We start from the raw sequence: 17841 nt of genomic DNA on the forward strand, positions 1-17841 counted from the left end.
TCTCTCAGTCTAGCCATTCGGGTTCCATTTGGGTGCCCTTGCCTAGCTCTGTCCTGGACTATTTTCCATTTTCATCCCATATTATCTATTTCCATGGCATCAGCTCTCCCTATAAGCTGATAAATCTCTAATCTGTACAAATAGGCCAGATCTCAGTAAACTAGTGGTGTTCAGATTGCTTTAACTTTAACCTACAATAAGAATTTTGGGGCTTCCCTGGTGGCGCAGTGGTTAGGAATCCGCCTGCCAATGCAGGGGACATGGGTTTGAGCCGTGGTCTGGGAAGATCCCACATGGTGCGGAGCAACTAGGCCCGTGCTCCACAACTACTGAGCCCGTGCTCTAGAGCCTGCAAGCCACAACTACTGAGCCTGTGTGCCATAACTACTGAAGCCTGTGAGCCTAGAGCCTGTGCTCTGCAACAAGAGAAGCCACTGCAGTGAGAAGCCCGCGCACCACAACGAAGAGTGGCCCCCGCTAACTGCAAGTAGAGAGGGCCCGCGCGCAGCAACGAAGACCCAAGCAGCCAAAATTAATTAATTAATTAATTAAGAAAAAAATAAAGCATTCTAAAAAAAAAAAGAATTTTGTATACTTTCATCAGACAGTTTGCAATGTAACACTGAAATCACATTTTCACAATGTAACCTTTACATTGTGACTCAGAACACTCATAGTTAAAGATAGAGATGATAGAGATAGTAATAAAGAAAGAGAAATTATATTAGTTAGGATACAAGTTTTACTGCTTGAACAAAGATATCTCAAAATGCAAAGGCTTTTAAAGAAGAGAAAGTGTTTTTCTCTTACATGAAAGTCCAAGCTAAAATGGCCTTTGGATGATTCAGGGATTCAGTCTATGCCTTCTTTTTTTTTTTTTTTTTTTTAACATCTTTGTTGGAGTATAGTTGCTTTACAATGGTGTGTTAGTTGCTGCTGTATAACACAGTGAATCAGCTCTACGTATACATACATCCCGATATCCCCTCCCTCTTCAGTCTATGTCTTGCTTGTTGTTCTGCCTCCCTTGACACATGGCTTCCATCTTATTACCTACAATGGAAGATTGGACAACTGTCCACACATCCACATTCCAGCCAGTGGTAGGAAGCAAAGGGAGGCACAGAACCTAGCCCTTCCTTTTTAAATCATGAACTGAAAGTTGCATACATCACTTGCACTCACATTCCAATCACCAGAATTTAGCCATATACCATGCCCAGCCTTAAAGGAGAAGGCTAGGAAATGAAAGTTTTCAGTGAGGCAGTTTGTGCCCAGAGAAAACTCAGGTGTTCTAGTATTAAAGACAGAATTGGAGAAGGGGTCATAGGACACAACCAGTCTCTGCTGCACAACATTGAAACGAATATTTCCAAAATCAATAGTTTCACTTATTCTGTTTGGTACACTGTGTTTTCCATTTTATTGTATTCTATTACATTTTTAAAACTCTTGGTCATGCCTCACTGATCATGACATTATAACTCACTATAGATGGTGACCCATAATTTGAAAAACATTGCTTTAAACCTGCTATGTCTAATCTGATAACCAGTAGCCACATGGGCTCTTGAGCTTTTGAAATGTGGCTAGTCTAAATTAATATGTGTTGTAAGTGTAGAATTCACACCAGATTTCAAAGACTTAGTATGAAAAAAGAATTTAAAGTATCCCATTAACAATTTTTATATTGATTAAATGTTGAAATGATAATGTTTGGGCAATACTGAGGTAAGTAAATTATATTATTAAAATTAATTTAATCTGTTTCTTTTTGTTTTTCAATGTGGCTACTGGAAAATGTAAAATTACATAGAAGGCTCACCTTATATTTTTATTAGATCACACTGCCTTAAGCTCTAGATGCAAATGTTAAACTCCCTACGAATATTATTACTGGACTATCCCACAAGCGCTTTCTAAAACTAGACTCTTTCTCTTCTCAACCCTCAGCCCTCTGTTCTCCTTCTCTTCCCACCCTGTTTCCTGTGTTTCACTCAACCAGTTAAAGGCAACACAGGTCACTCAGTGACCAACCAGGAAAACTGAAAAGCACATTCTCCTTTACCCATCACATGCATGTATTCACTGTGTACTATAATTTTACCTCTTAAATATGATATAAATCTGTCAACCTCTATCCAATCTCATTATGAACACCCTAGCTCAAAATATCATCATTTCTCACCCATATAATTGTGCAACTCCTACCCTGCCTCCTGGATTGCCTCCTTCCAATCAGTCTTCCAAATTTCAGTAAATGTGATCTTTCCAAGAAACAAATCTGGGGAAGTCACTTCACTGATTACTCCCCAAATACCCTAGTAGTACCAACAAGTTCCTTTTTTATTTGAAGCAAGCTTGCTTCACCACTGTTCTAAGTGTACAGGCATTTTCTTCATACCAAACACTTCATTTTACCAAACATTTCATGATGGTTTTTACCTCCTGTGCCTTTGTTTATGTCATTCCTTATGTACTTAGAATGCACTTTTCATCTCCTACTTCCCTCTGGCTAACCACCACCCACACTCTAGAACTTGATTTACATTATGCTTTACCTTAGATTTCCTTTCCAAGGCCCAGGTTTGAATTGTGTCTCCCTGTCCAGTGCTCCCAGAGCATCCTGAACTTCTCCAATAATAATGTCTGGCTACTGCATTTTTATTGCTTATTTGTCTGCTTTTACACCTTCAAGAATGTGCAATCTGTTTCTACATATTTGATCATTCCATCTCCATGATTTTGTATGATTCCTAGACCAACTAGGCTCAATAAACACTTACAAAACAATCAAACAGTTGGATGAATGAATGGATGAATGGATGGGTGGATGGATGGATGGATGGATGGATGAATAAAATAGTTAATATGATTAAAGATTGAAGGGGAGCTGCACATTTAGAAGGCAGTAACAAAATGTGTTTGTATAGTAGATGGTAAAGGCAATTGGTATCTTTGGTAGGCACAGTAAGTCAAAGCTTGTTTTTGAGGTCCTGCTACTTCTCCTTTCATCTTTTCACTTCCTTAATAGAGGAAAATATTTCTATTATCATTCTTCCAGAACCTAGCTCTTTATCTGCAATCCAGTAATATCCCCAAGGTCAAAAAGCTATTCTTTTAACCCAATATCTTTTCCATAGAGGACTGCTAAATTCTGAAACTGCTTCAACATTTGAGGTAGACATATCTGATGGAGGACTTGCAGGCAGACTGACTTGTAGTGAAATATCTATTTTGAGCCTGTCCTGTGTTGCTTAAATTATAGCTTCCCCTGCCAGCTATTCATGCAAGAGATGTGAGGAAAGCCATAAAAGGCACTATGGGGAAGTGGGAAGGAGGGAGTAAGAGAGAGAAGGAGTTGAAAAGCCGATTAGCTGCTTTACGGTAAAACCCAGGGAAAGTGAGCACTAATGGGAATGTGGATTTTATCCCTCCAGGAATCCTATTTAGCCCACCAGGAATTAACCTTGACTGTAATTAAGTCCCTGAGAGCAATGACCCTTTCAGAGAATGTTCAAAGACCTCTACTCTGTTTAGACACCTTGTGTGGGTGGAACTTCCTGTTTACACAGAGAACAGCATAAAGCCTAGTTGCTCTGAGGAATGTTTGGGACCAGACCAGCTGCAGGGAGAAAGGCACAATACAGTCTGGTCTCCTCTGGTCCCTTCTCCCTACAGCATGGGGAAGAACAAACTTCTCCATCCAAGTCTTACTCTCCTTCTTCTGGTCTTCCTGCCTACAGATGCCTCAGTCTCTGGAATACCGTGAGTTTCACATAGAGCATAAACTTGAAGAGTCCTTTCCTTTATTTCAAATCCTCCTTATCATTCATTTGTCTTCCCTATGGAACTGTCACCTTCTTATCTTTGAGGTGTCTTCCAATGATGAGATTTTACAAATCTGGTTTATTCAGTCTTCACTTATTCTTAACCATTTTTCTCCAACTCTCTGGATCTCTGAATCTCTGAATCTCTAAATTCTCTGGGGATATACAAAGGCTTTCTAAAGGGCATTGGAAATTGATACTTTTAAAGGAATCAATTTTCAGATCCTCACATTCATATTGATCTGCTTGAGACCATGCTATTTATCCTTTCTTACCTCCCCTTTCTTAATTTCCTATCTTTCACTTTAAAAGAGAAAGACAAACCTCCCTCAATCAGATTTTACTGTGGAACACTGTCCTGGAGTATAAAAGTCTCTAGGGTGCCAAATAAAGGAGCAATTTGAAATACCGATGTTGATGTTGAGAAAGCAAAGGACTCTAATGGCAGGAGAAAAAATCCTTTTGCAGATCTTGTGGTGACGAATTCTTTGTTTCAACAAAATTGAAGGAAGATCTAAGGGAAATACCAGCTGATAAATAATTACAAGCAATTCTTGATAATAGGGCACTGTGTGATCTTTGGCATGTAATGCAGAAGGAGTTACAAGAACTGGTAAAAATGATACAATTGTTTCATCTGTCATCTATTTACTTTTATGTGAACAATTTTTCATGGCACTTATATCTACACAAACCAAAAACAGCAACAGAGTTAACGTTAGACCTTATTTAATTCTTGCAGTAAGGAATATCCATCCATGGATACATAAGAACAACTCTTCATTTTCATTAAAGATGTACTTTAAAAGTATTTTGATTTTATATATAATAAATATGAATCATAATTTGTAATATATTTATTTTGTTTTGATCAGTTGTATACTAATAAGACTTTTGAAAACAATTCAATCCAGAAGAAAATGTTTAACGTTTACAACTTTAAGGTCACATTAAATTTAAAAGAAGAGTTAAAGTTAAATTTATATACCCACATATAATATTTCATATATATGTGTATATAACATATGCATGTGTGTGTATATATATATATACACATATATATATAAACAAAGAAGGAAGAGTGATCCATAAAATATTTTGAAGCACAGAAATGTTAGGACAAACTCCTGTGTGGTAAATGGCATGAAAATTCAAGTTCAAGGAGGAAAAGGGGGAAAGATGCTAAATTTCTGATCATTACGAAAAGAACATTTTGGTGTATTTTTTAAATAGATCATACTGGATATCTTATCACTATGATATTTAAGATTCCATGGGAGACATACAAAAAAGTAATGTAAGTTTTAATTTAAAATGTCATCAAAAATAATATATTTTGCTATTGTTTAAACTTGTGATAAAAAAACAGATGTTTACTTGAATATATGTAAGGAGGGCATAGTGTCTAAAAATAGTTAGGAATTCTGTGAGCAAAAATGTTTGAAAACTCGAGTGTCGATAAAATTATATATGAGAGTATTGAGAAAGTTTCTGTTCTGTTCGTGAGGACCCCAGATTCAATCTCTAGAAGACCATTCTTGAGTAGACCATTTTTGTCTACCCTGAGTTGAAAGGCAAATATTTAATATGCAAACATCCAGGGTTAGGTAACACACTAAGATTTCATTAGTTGCTTAACACACTGAGACTTTAAACTAAGGACTCTCTTTAAGCCTCAGAGTCCATATCTGTAAAGTGGAAAGCAAGAACTTGCCATTCCATTTTTACAGGCTTGTTTATATATATATGTATATATATATGTTCTAAGTGGATTGGTTTCTGTAGTGTTCCACATGAGAACGTGCTTGCTTTTTACAGCAACCCTAATGTAAAATAGATTTACAGCATAAATATACATAATTAGTATATTTTTATTTGAATTCAGATGCTCACAGACGGATATTTGGGTTCTTTAAAGTGAGGTATACCTGCAAATGTTAACCTCTTAAAGGCTCACTTCAAGTAAAATGTTCACTGCTATGGCACTGACGATGGAAAGGGGAGTAATTCTCATGCATGCCCTCCAACGGCAGAGATCAATTTCATGCTTATCAACATGTCTCCTCTTGGCATAGAACTAACGATAGTAACAAGAATTACGGCGGAAGATAGTGCTGCTGATAATAATGCCTCGCCTCCTACACTCTCCTCTAACTGGATTCCCCCATCCCCAGGCACTACATGGTGCTGGTCCCCTCCCTGCTCCACACTGGGACCCCTGAGAAGGGCTGCCTCCTTCTGAGGCACCTGAATGAGACGGTGACCGTAAGCGCCTCCTTGGAGTCCCTCAGAGAGAACAGAAGCCTCTTTACTGATGTGGTGGCAGAGGAGGACTTATTCCACTGTGTCTCCTTCACTGTGAGTATGGCTGTTTGACTTAAAATACTTGTTTCTATTGGTCAGGAAGATAGGCAACCAGAATTCAGTCAAGGTAAGACTTTGAGAGGCTGGCATGGACTTCAGGAAGGAATCTAAATGTAGCGACTAAGTGTAGAAATTAAGAAGCAATGCATGAATTTCCAATATAAATATTGGTAGACCAATATTTATAGAGATATTAAAATCAACTTAATGATTAGAGAAAATTCCTATTAGCCAGAAAAAAAAAAAAAAGCAGTATGCACTAGACAAAGGGAAAATATGAGTTCTCCTGAAAATTAAAATGGAAAAAATACTAACAAAGAAAACTAGGCCAGTGTTTAACATAAGCCCCAGTAGTGGGCTGACAGGAACACATCACCCCATACTCTTTCTAAGAGTGAACTTGTAGAAATTACCATGAGTGACTATCCAATAGCTCTTCAGCGTTGCCCATATACAGAATCCTTACAGCATACAGCCAATAATACGTTGCAGTTTCCTTTCTCATAGCCTTAAGAGAGGCTTGTACCATGCTCTTTTACCACATAACATCAGTTTGGTAAAGTTCAGTGTATAAGTGAATCAAAACTGTATTAGCGAGCTCGGGCGGCGGGAGGGGCGGCAGCGGCCCGGCAGCCCAGCTTCGCGAAGGCTCTGGGCGTGCGCGGCTCGCAGGCCCCCCGGCACGCGCCAGCCCCGCCGCCACCATGGCCAAGAGGAAGGTCAGCTCCGCCGAAGGGGCGGCGAAGCAGGAGCCCAAGAGGAGACTGGCGAGGCTGTCAGCGAAACCGGCTCCTGCAAAAGTGGAAACGAAGCCAAAAAAGCGGCAGGAAATGATAAATCTTCAGACAAAAAAGTGCAAACGAAAAGGAAAAGGGGAGCAAAGGGAAAACAGGCCGAAGTGGCTAACCAAGAGACAAAAGAAGACTTACCTGCAGAAAACGGAGAAACTAAAAACGAGGAGAGCCCAGCCTCTGATGAAGCAGGAGAGAAAGAAGCCAAGTCTAATGAATATCACACACTTGGTCCTACAGTGGTCCCTGTCTCCCTTCTTGTACAATACAGAGGAATATTTTTATCAACTATTTTGTAAATGCAAGCTATTTAGTAGCTTTAGAAACATTTTTAAAAAGGAGGGAATCCTATCTCATCCCATTTTTTAAGTGTAAATGCTTTTTTTTAAGAGGTGAAATCATTTGCTGGTTGTTTATTTTTTGGTACAACCAGAAAATAGTGGGATATTGAATGTGGCAGGCATTGTCTTGGGTGCCAGCTTAACATTCCACAGATGGGGGGATATTTTATATCCTATAATACAAAGCATACTAAATGGCAGTTTGGAGTCAGTTGTGCATTTAATGTCTTGAACACTTTAAATTACTTCTCTTCCCATGTTGTTTTTGGTAGAATTATTTCCTAAAGCAAAGCACTCACCCCTTGATCTTGGCTCTCCTGGTCAGAATTTTGTGCACTCTGTAACATCTTTGGTCATAGTAGTCCAGTTCTTCTAGTAACTTTGTTAATGTGCTGTGAACGATTGACAGTTTGGGTATGTAGTGTATATGATATTAAATTGTGAATTAGTGGGACTTACGATGTAACAGCATATCAATATTTGAAGATATTGGTACTCGATAGCCTGTCAAGGAAAATTTGCCTCCAAATTTTAAGCTGGAAAGTCACTGGAATAACTGTTCAGAAAAGAATCACAAGTACATGATTTTTTAGATTTTTGGTATGTATGTTAAGAATTGTGTACAAATTGAAATGTCTGTGTACTGATCCTCAAAACAACCAATAAAACATCTCAATTATGAAAGAAAAAAAACAACTGTATTAGCTGATTTGCAGCAACATGGATGGACCTGGAGATTATCATACTAAGTGAAGTAAGTCAGACAGAGAAAGACAAATATCATATGATATTGCTTATATGCAGAATCTAAAAAAAATTGATACAAATGAACTTATTTACAAAACAGAAACAGACTCACAGACTTAGAGACAAACTTATGGTTATCGGGGGAAGGGTGGGGAGGAGGATAGATTGAGAGTTTGGGATTGACGTGTACACACTGCTATATTTAAAATAGATAACCAACAAGGACCTATTGTATAGCACAGGGAACTCTGCTCAATATCCTGTAATAACCTCAATGGGAAAAGAATTTGAAAAAGAATGGATACATGTATGTGTATAACTGAATCACCTTGCTGTACCCCCGAAACTAACACAACATTGTTAATCAACTCTACTCCAACATAAAATAAAAATTTAAAAATGAATAAATAAATAAAGCAAAAATATTTTTTAAAAACCTGTATTGGCTGATCTATAAGGAGATGTGAGTATCATTTATGACCTCTCTCACTGATGTATTTTCCTCCATCCTGTGTTCTGTCTTCCCATTTGTAAATGACAGAAGTCATTCTGTCTGTGAATTCCTGTCCATGCCAAATTTCCCTGATGAGAATGAGAGAGTGAAATTAAGTAAAAGGGACAAGATCCCCAGGGAGAAGTGGGACAGGGACTCGAGGAGGAAACTTGGCAGATGAGCGGGTTCTCAGGATCTCTCCTATATTTCAGATCCCAAGAGCTCCATCCAATGAGGAGGTAATGTTCCTCACTATCCAAGTGAAAGGACCAACCCAAGAATTCAAGAAGCGGACCACAGTGCTGGTTAAAAATGAAGAGAGTCTGGTCATTGTCCAGACAGACAAACCTATCTACAAACCAGGGCAGACAGGTACAAAAAGGCTTATGGTCAGGACAACTTCAAAAAAGAAAGATCTTCCTCCCCTGTGTATTCCCCGGTCAAAGGAATCCTGGTTCCTTTATAGTCTGTCTTACTAGCCTATAGGCCTGGCTTAAGGTTTCTGGGACTCATGAAAAATATTTCTGTTTCAGTGAAATTTCGTGTTGTCTTGTTGGATGAAAATTTTCACCCCCTGAATGAGTTGGTAAGTGTCCTAATGTCGATCTAGAATTATTATTATCTATATAAACAGGCTGAGAGTTTGTTTCTGGTGTTGGGGGAGAACCAGGGAGAGGAAGAATCTGGTACTGATAGCAGTATTTTCTGGCATTGCCATAGTGCAAGATCCTCATTTAAAACAGTATTCTGGGTCCAGAGAGTAGCTGATTCTTTCTTGGTACTGATACTTAGTTGTCACACAAACTTACTCTTTAGAAAATTCTCAATTAGCCAAACTAGAAAGATACATGATATAATAAATAAACCATCAAAAAACTTAGGTTTAAATGACTTCTCAAAGATTCAAACTTTTTCTAAACACAAAACCTCTCCTATAAAGGAAGGAAAGTGTAATCAATGTTTGTTCCTCAAGACTAACACTCTCAATTTTAATGTAGACAAGAAACCAAAGTCTTAATTTTTCTTTCCTAGATCTAGTCCTCAACCACATTTTCTTATCTCAGAAAGAGGCAATTTTCAATGAAAAGCCAGGGACTCTGTTGACTATAGCCCCTCCGGCCCCAGCTTCCTTTTCCCCTCTTAAAAGTGTTCTCTTTCCCTTGCCATAGAGTTTGCAATTCCCTGCTGACCCTGATCAAACCCATCTTTGCTAGGGGGTGAAGAAGGGAAAGGGATGGGAGGGAAAGAAGCAACTCTTTTCTTCTAGCCCCTCAGGCAAAGGATTAAGGGCATAATCCTACGTCTCACCCGCATCCATTTCATCAGAAAATCATGTTAGTTTAAAATATATCCAGACTATGTTTTACAAAATGAATCGCTACGACCTTGTCCTGACCAGTATCACCTCTAAACAAGACTACTACAATAGCCTTGAAATTGGTCTCCTGGTTTCCACTTACACTCCTGTATCTAAAATCAAACACCTAGCCCTTCACTCTATCAGCTTAACTCTGCTTTATTTTTATTTCTTGACATTTACCAGTACCTCAAATCTATCTATCTATATATCTATCTATATCTCAAATATATATATCAAATATATGTATCTCAAATATATGTCAAACATATATATCTCAAATATATATCTATATATATCAAAAATATATATTTCATATATGTCTGTGTTTCTCATGTATCCATCCCTATTAGAATGTAAGCTCCATGAAAGCAGATCTGTTGTTCTTTTGTGCACTGCTGTATTCATAACACCTAGAATGATACACAGCACATGTTAGGCACTTAATAAATATTAGTTTTAAAAATGAATAAGCATTGATAGTAGAGGAGCTATTCCCAGTCATCCTTATTCTTAGAACTACCTAAGAATTCTGTGACCCACCTTAATATTTGGATCTGAACATTGTTACTTATAATTCCATTAGTGTTGATTTCTCAATCTGTAAAATAGCATAGCAAAGGAATGTTCTTCACTGGGATACTAAAAGCATTTAAGTAATATCAGTAAATACCATTCCTAATGAATGGCACATATGCATTTGTTGCTCACACCCAGTAAGTACTTAACATTACTTATTAATTGCTTGTAATGGATTAATCAAAAGTTCTGTAAAACTTAATCTGGAATTTTTCTGTGTTTTACTACAGATAAAGTTATTCTGCATAAAGCTGTCTTGCTTATAAATCAGAACTAAGAATATTTGAGAACAATTCTAAACTTCTTTCTCTCTCTTTTGTCTTTCAGATTCCACTAGTATATATTGAGGTAAGCAACGTGAAACATTCCATAATTAGACACAAATAATAAACTTAGGGAAAATGTTCTTATTTGAGAGATTCTTACAATATTTCAGAAACTTGTCATTAAGGGAGAAGCCTTCAAACTCATGTAACACTAGATGGTTCCAAGTCATCTCCCTTCCCCACCCCTCCCCACCTCTTTGTGGATAACATAGGAGTCCCCATAGATTTCCTTTATTGTCTCTCATGCTCTGGGCTCTTTTGTAAATTACAATTACTGCGTCCACAGGACCCTAAAGGAAATCGCATCATGCAATGGCAGAACCTCAAGGTAGAGAGTGGCCTCAAGCAGTTGACCTTTCCCCTCTCATCAGAGCCCTTTCAGGGCTCCTATAAGGTGGTGGTACAGAAGGAATCAGGTGGAATGGCAGAGCACCCCTTCACCGTGGAGGAATTTGGTATGGATTATGCAAAATCATCGAACAGTTTTTTCATATTTAAACTTCTAGGGCCTAGAATTTGAGTTTCTTTGGAATTACTTTCTATTTCCCATGGGTGAGATTAGGCTTGGAGTGGAACCAATTACTTCTAAATCCAATGAGGACCATCAATGATTTGTGAATAGGACGTCATATAGCATTTTTGGTAGTCATTTTTAATCTTCAAAAAAAATGTAAAACATTTTTAGCCCAGTGGAGTCTCCCATAATTCATTAAGGTTACATTGATCCATCATAGTCCTTCAACCAGGATCTCCATTTGAGAGAAAGGTGGATATATTGGAGAAGAGGGCTACCTTTTCAGGGCCCTAAAATATGAGTAGAGAATTGTTATGAGAACCTGGAAATACCAATTCCCCAGAAGTTGAAAACCAATCACCAACTTCCTTTATCTCCAATCAACAGTGCTTCCTAAGTTTGAAGTGCAAGTAAGAGTGCCAAGGATAATCACCATCTTGGAAGAAGAGATGAATGTGTCAGTGTGTGGCCTGTGAGTTTATACTTTTAAAAAATCTTTGGCAAGGGGAATTATTTTAAGGAGACTCACCCTTTGAGATATTTTGACTAGCTTGTCTAGAAGCAGTGCAGCACAAATACCTTAAATACATGGGAGCATCCCCATCTCTAGAACTTTCCTCTCCTGTTGCTTTTCTATTTCTCTTCTTATTTTCTTTCATGTCCTTTCCAACATTATTATAACTATCATGGGGCAGGCAACTGTTCCTAGAGCTAAGCTATGCTAGTAGGATTGATTCTGAAAGTAATAAAGCTACTCACACATGCACATACACACATACACACACAAATGAAATAGTGTTGAAGGGTAGTGACTTTCCCTTTACCAGGTTGTAAACTAAACTCAATCATCAACAGATCATTTACTTGACCTTGGATACATAGTGGAAAAATGGCTCAGATTCAGAATTTGTAGAGATAGGCATATTACAGAAATCTCGTCTAACTCATCTGTCTACCTAAGGCATGTCACATACTTCTCTGAACTGCCATTTTCACTGATGAGAGTAGACATGATCTCACAGTCTTTTCCAACCTTGAAAATTCATGTTTCTAGGATCTTATTGCTCCCATCTCCAGTAGCCCAGCAGTAGCAGTACAGAGAGAACAGGCAGAGTGAAGAAACCAGTCCTAAAGACCTTCAGCTGGGTCCCTGCCCCAGCACTATCTCAGAGTAAGGTCACCAAGCTCCTGATCCCACAGAGCTGGTGAACCAGTACTCTTGCAAATATAGATATAGAGGGTATTTTGAATAGGGAAGGAAACAAATACCCTCAAAACCACAGCAATTATCAATGACATATTTATGGCACAATCCCATTTTTGTAAAAAGTAAACAAGCAAAAGTCTACATGAACAGAGATGGCTACACATAGGAAGAGGATGATGGAAGGAGAGATACCATCATATTAATAGTTTATATTCCTAGGTAGAATTGAGAGCATTTATTTCTTGTCTTTGTTTTGTTTTGTTGGTATTGTTTTTTCTCTTAAGATCTGGTGTAGCTTTGGCAAAATAAAAATATTTTTTAAAAGATGAAACTGAAAATTAGAGATTAGGAAAAAAAAAAAGACATGGTAAAAGAAGACTGTAGTAAATTCCAGCATGTTGCACTGGAAATTTCTAAAAGAGAAGGTTCATTACTTAGTTTACTTGCCCTCAACACTATATGAGCCCTGCAGAAATTAGAGGGAAGTACAGAGTCTAAAAATATACTATAGGGCTTCCCTGGTGGCGCAGTGGTTGAGAATCTGCCTGCCGATGCAGGGGACACGGGTTCGAGCCCTGGTCTGGGAAGATCCCACGTGCCGCGGAGCAACTGGGCCCGTGAGCCACAGCTACTGAGCCTGCGCATCTGGAGCCTGTGCTCCGCAACAAGAGAGGCCGCAATAGTGAGAGGCCTGCGCATCGCGATGAAGAGTGGCCCCCGCTTGCCACAACTAGAGAAAGCCCTCGCACAGAAACGAAGACCCAACACAGCCAAAAATTAAAAAAAATTTAAAAAATATATATATATATACTATAGCTAAAGGGAAAATATAAACAGGTAGAAAATGGGGGTGTTCAATGTCTGATTTGATCCATTTGGCAATGTTCTTATGACAGGTACACATATGGGAAGCCTGTCCCAGGACGTGTGACTATAAACATGTGCAGAAAGTACAGTAACCCTTCTAACTGCTTTGGTGGAGAATCACATGCTGTCTGTGAGAAGTTCAGTCAGCAGGTATGTGGGAAACTACTCCTAGGGATTAACAGCCCAGGCACTGTTGATGAGCAGTGAGTTACAACATGGTGGTAACTCAGGAAGAGACCAATCTGTAAGAGAATTCTATGCTAGCTATAGTCGTTTTTTAAAAATCAGTGACTTAGCACAATAGGAATTATTTCTTGTAATTGTCCATTGTGGGTATTCTTGGTGCACCAAGCACCCAGAATGATCGAAGTTGAACCATCTCCAGTACCTGGTATCTAAAGCCGCCTTGAGTATCCATCCAATTATGTAAAGGAAGGAGAAAAAAACATACAAATCTTAACCACCTTGGCTGGGAAGGGTGTCAGTTTTTCTCTCTTTCTATGAGCAAGAGCTTGTCACACAGCCCCACCTAGATGCCAGGGAGCTGGGAAACACAGTCCCCAGATGGGCAGCCGCTTCCCAGCCACAGCTGTAAACTACGGAAGGGAAGCCAGGCTTCGGTGAAGCGTTAGCTGCCTGCTACACTAAGATTACCCCCCAATTTTTAAGGCATTTATTCATTTCTTCACCTCATTCACTCTGGGGAATATCAGATACTAAGGAATACACCTGTCAGTTATAAGCCAGAAACTGTTGTGAGATGTAATTATAATTAATCCCTAGAGAATATTTATTGTGTTCTCATCATACAAAATTCCTAGGTTATGTTGCCTCAAAAAAAAAAAAAATCCCACCAGATTAACTGACCACTGATTTGTCCAGTCTTATGTTTTTGTATTTTATTTCGTCCCCTCCTAGCTAAACAGCCAGGGCTGCTTCTCTCAGCAAGTAAAGACCAAGATCTTCCAAATGAAGAGACAAGAGTTTGAAATGAAAATTGAAGTGGAGGCCAAGATCCAAGAAGAAGGAACAGGTGTGTATACCTCATGGGTATGGGAGAAAGAACATGGACATGGATTTAGTTCCTTTGCCAAACAGTGAACTGAAAGGGAGGAAGTAGGATAAGTTCACGGAGTGCATCCTTCCAAAAGAGAACTTATTTTTTCCTTCTTTTTCAGAGGTGGAATTAACTGGAAAAGGGACCACTGAAATAACAAGAACCATAACCAAACTCTCATTTGTCAAAGTAGACTCAGACGCTAGACGAGGGATTCCCTTCTTTGGGCAGGTGAGGTATTTTTAAATTCACAAATCAAACTGTACTCTCACCTAATATGCACAACATATTCTGCTAAAACTATACCTGGTTAATATTATCTGTTGATTAATATAATCAAAGGTATAAAACCACATAAAATAGATTTGTTCCTCTGTAAATTTGTACATCAAATCTCTAAAACCATTCTAAAGCACTAGCAAAATTAGAAGGTTTTGGGAACAGCCCTGCGTGATGTCACTCAATCTCTTTCCCATGGTTTACCAGGCAGTCTCAGATTTTTATAATATTTTTTCACAAGCGTCTCGAAATTCCTTATGGCCAATCACATTATCCTTCTAACATTAACTTGTTATGGAAATGGGTGGGTAGGTGGCTTTCATTTTTATTTTGAAATATAAAAGATTCTACTGTACCTAGTGTTTCTTTCATGGTATTATATATACATTTCTTTTTCAAGTATATTTTATTTTATTCAAGTATACTTATTCAAATATATTTATTTTATTTTAGCAAGTATATTTTAAAAACAGCACAGAGGGGTAAAATACTGCTATTTAAAGTATACCCAGATTTTAAAGATATGAATTTTTTCTCTCAGATCTACAAAAGAATCTGCTACTGTTATTTTTCTGCTTACTGTTTTAAGCAGATGTGCTAATGGAGCTTTCGGACTCCAGAAGTCTGAGATGAGAGTTGTATGTACCTCCATGTGTAATTACTGTGCATCCTGTTTTTAATGGAAATATTATAAGATGTCAGCTGTGGAGAGTGTAAAAGACAGAGGGACCAGGCTCCACAAAAGAGTAGTGGAATAAATTTTAGAATGTTTTGATTATGTTATGACAGCAAACATGTTCAGAAACTTTGGTCACTTCCTAAAATGAAAGTTCACTTCTTTAAATTTCTCAGAAGTATATTGTACTTTTTTGAGATTTTATTCCTGCTAAATAACTATCCTATTATCACAAGACTCTCTCACCAAAAGTGAAAGAATCAGAATTTTGTACCTATCCTGGTCTTCCTACATACAGCTGACATTTGATTAGCAAACTTAGATCTCGTTAATCAATTACAAATACTAATCCAAGTCTGCTGGTTGTGCTTCCTTCTACCAAAAGTAGCTTATACTGAGAAAAAAAAATCACCATCTTTAAAATCTGAACTGAACTACTCATCTTCTGTGTTCAATATTAGCAGTAAGTTGACTTTAGGCCCTTATTTAATATTCTATGCTTCTTTTCAATTTTACATTTTTCAGATGGGAAGTACCTCATAAAATCTACCTACCTTCCAAAAGTTTGCAAATCTAGGTCAAGAAGCAGATATCATATATAAAACTAGAGGAGCACACAGGACAATATATTAGCAATTGCTAATATTAAACCTCAGAACACTAATCTGTAGAAAGGGAATGGTCTGCTATAAAATAAGTATTTGAGGCTCAATTAAATTTGACTAATGGGTTAAAAATTTTCATTATGGCTCTTGTGGTCTGTGACTCTCCAAAAGTTATATATATATAATATATAGAGTTTCCAAAATATCCACAGAATACATTTCTCAGGTCACTTCTATTATCTCCATCATTCTCCACCCCTTAACATTATTTTTCGTCTTAGGACTGATTACCACTAAATAAGTATATATTACGCATTTATTTAGCAGCTATCTCTTTTACTGGACCGTATGCTCTATGATGGAAGGAACTTTGTTTTGTTCACTGCTGTAGCCTCAATGCCTCGAACCATGTCTGACATATTGGACACACTCAATAAATATGTGTAATAAAATGAATATTTGGTGCCTATTGGATATTAGCCACGTAACTGATCTGCAGCTTTTAATCTTCAGGTGCGCCTAGCGGATGGAAAAGGTGTCCCTATACCAAATAAACTCATCTTCATCACAGCAGATGAAGCCCACTATGACTCCAACGCCACCACTGATGAGCACGGCCTGGTGCAGTTCTCCATCAACACCACCAGCATCACGGGCACCTCCCTCACTGTCAGGGTAAGTTTGGAGGGAAGTTACCAATGATGTAAAGTAGTCTTGGAAGAAAGGTTGCAACCAAAAAGTGATGGCATTTCCAAGTTGTGTTTAGTCTTAGGAACAAAAAATGAGAAAGTAAAAACCAATTCAAGGTCAATTTTGAAAAAGTTTGTTAAAAGGAGGCAGTATAGTGTTGTGGCTAAAGTGGGGGTTCCACGTGTGCACTCGCGTGTGGCGACATGAATCGTGCAAACGCTGTGGGAAGCAGCGTGGCAGTCCCCCCAAATGAGAACTACCATATGACCCAGTATTCTAACTGCTGAGTATACCTTCAAAAGAACTGAAAACAGAACCTCAAAGGGATACTTGCACAGCCCTGTTCATAACAGCACTATTCACAGTAGCCAAGAGGTGGAAGCAACCCAAATATCCATCAACAGATGAACAGATAAACAGAATGTGGTATATATGTACAATGGAATAGTATTCAGCCTTAAAAAGGAGGGAAATCCTGTCACAGGCTACAGTGTGGACGAACCTTGAAGACATTATGCTAAGTGAAATAGCCAGTCACAAAAAACAAATAGTGTATGACTCCACTTGCATGAGGTATCTAAAGTACTCAAAGCCATAGAAATAGAAAGTAGAATGGTGGTTGCCAGGGGTTGGGAAGAAAGAGAAATGAGGAGTTGGTATTTAATGGGGACAGTGTCTTAGTTTTGCAAGATGAAAGAATTCTGGAGATGGGCTGCATATTACTTAACACTACCAAACCGTACATTTTAAAACGGTTAAGATGGTAATTTATGTTGTGTTTTTTACCACAACTTTTTTAAGTGTAGGTTCCAGAATCAGATAAATTAGATCAAAATCCTGGCTCAACTCTATATTAAGAGCAAATAACTAAGAGTTGAGTATAGACTTCAACTACTTCACTAACTCAACTCTTGAACCAATGCTATTTACAGAAAGTGTTCTCAGACCCCTAAGGTTGCAATATTACATTTATTCATAATACCCATTTGAAACCCATCATAAATGGGGCATCTACTCTCTGAAATGCAATTCTTCCTTTTCTGAGGATTAGTCTCCTCAGTGAGGTTTCATAGCTCCAGTGTCTCTGTCTGAATAGGTAAAGTGGCCAAAGAAATGTA

General features: G+C 38.1%; 1 protein-coding gene and 1 pseudogene across 2 annotated transcripts in view; both read left to right on the top strand.

The window, feature by feature from the left end:
• Positions 1-358: 358 nt before the first annotated feature.
• LOC309640826 (alpha-2-macroglobulin) overlaps positions 359-17841 on the top strand; it is a 44034-nt gene continuing 26551 nt past the window's right edge. The window contains exons 1-11 of the mRNA XM_082420157.1: positions 359-3768; positions 6005-6188; positions 8779-8938; positions 9100-9152; positions 10830-10850; positions 11115-11283; positions 11730-11814; positions 13446-13566; positions 14335-14449; positions 14595-14704; positions 16547-16708. Coding sequence (XP_082276283.1) covers positions 3683-3768; positions 6005-6188; positions 8779-8938; positions 9100-9152; positions 10830-10850; positions 11115-11283; positions 11730-11814; positions 13446-13566; positions 14335-14449; positions 14595-14704; positions 16547-16708 — 1266 coding nt within the window. The 5' untranslated portion in view covers positions 359-3682. The remainder of the gene's footprint in view (positions 3769-6004; positions 6189-8778; positions 8939-9099; positions 9153-10829; positions 10851-11114; positions 11284-11729; positions 11815-13445; positions 13567-14334; positions 14450-14594; positions 14705-16546; positions 16709-17841) is intronic.
• On the top strand, positions 6197-8772 carry LOC309640921 (non-histone chromosomal protein HMG-14 pseudogene; annotated as a pseudogene). The gene has a single exon. The product of its transcript is annotated as a non-histone chromosomal protein HMG-14 pseudogene (transcript).

The sequence above is a fragment of the Balaenoptera physalus genome (genome assembly GCF_965194825.1).
Source record: "Balaenoptera physalus genome assembly, chromosome: 13".
Classification (NCBI taxonomy): domain Eukaryota; kingdom Metazoa; phylum Chordata; class Mammalia; order Artiodactyla; family Balaenopteridae; genus Balaenoptera; species Balaenoptera physalus.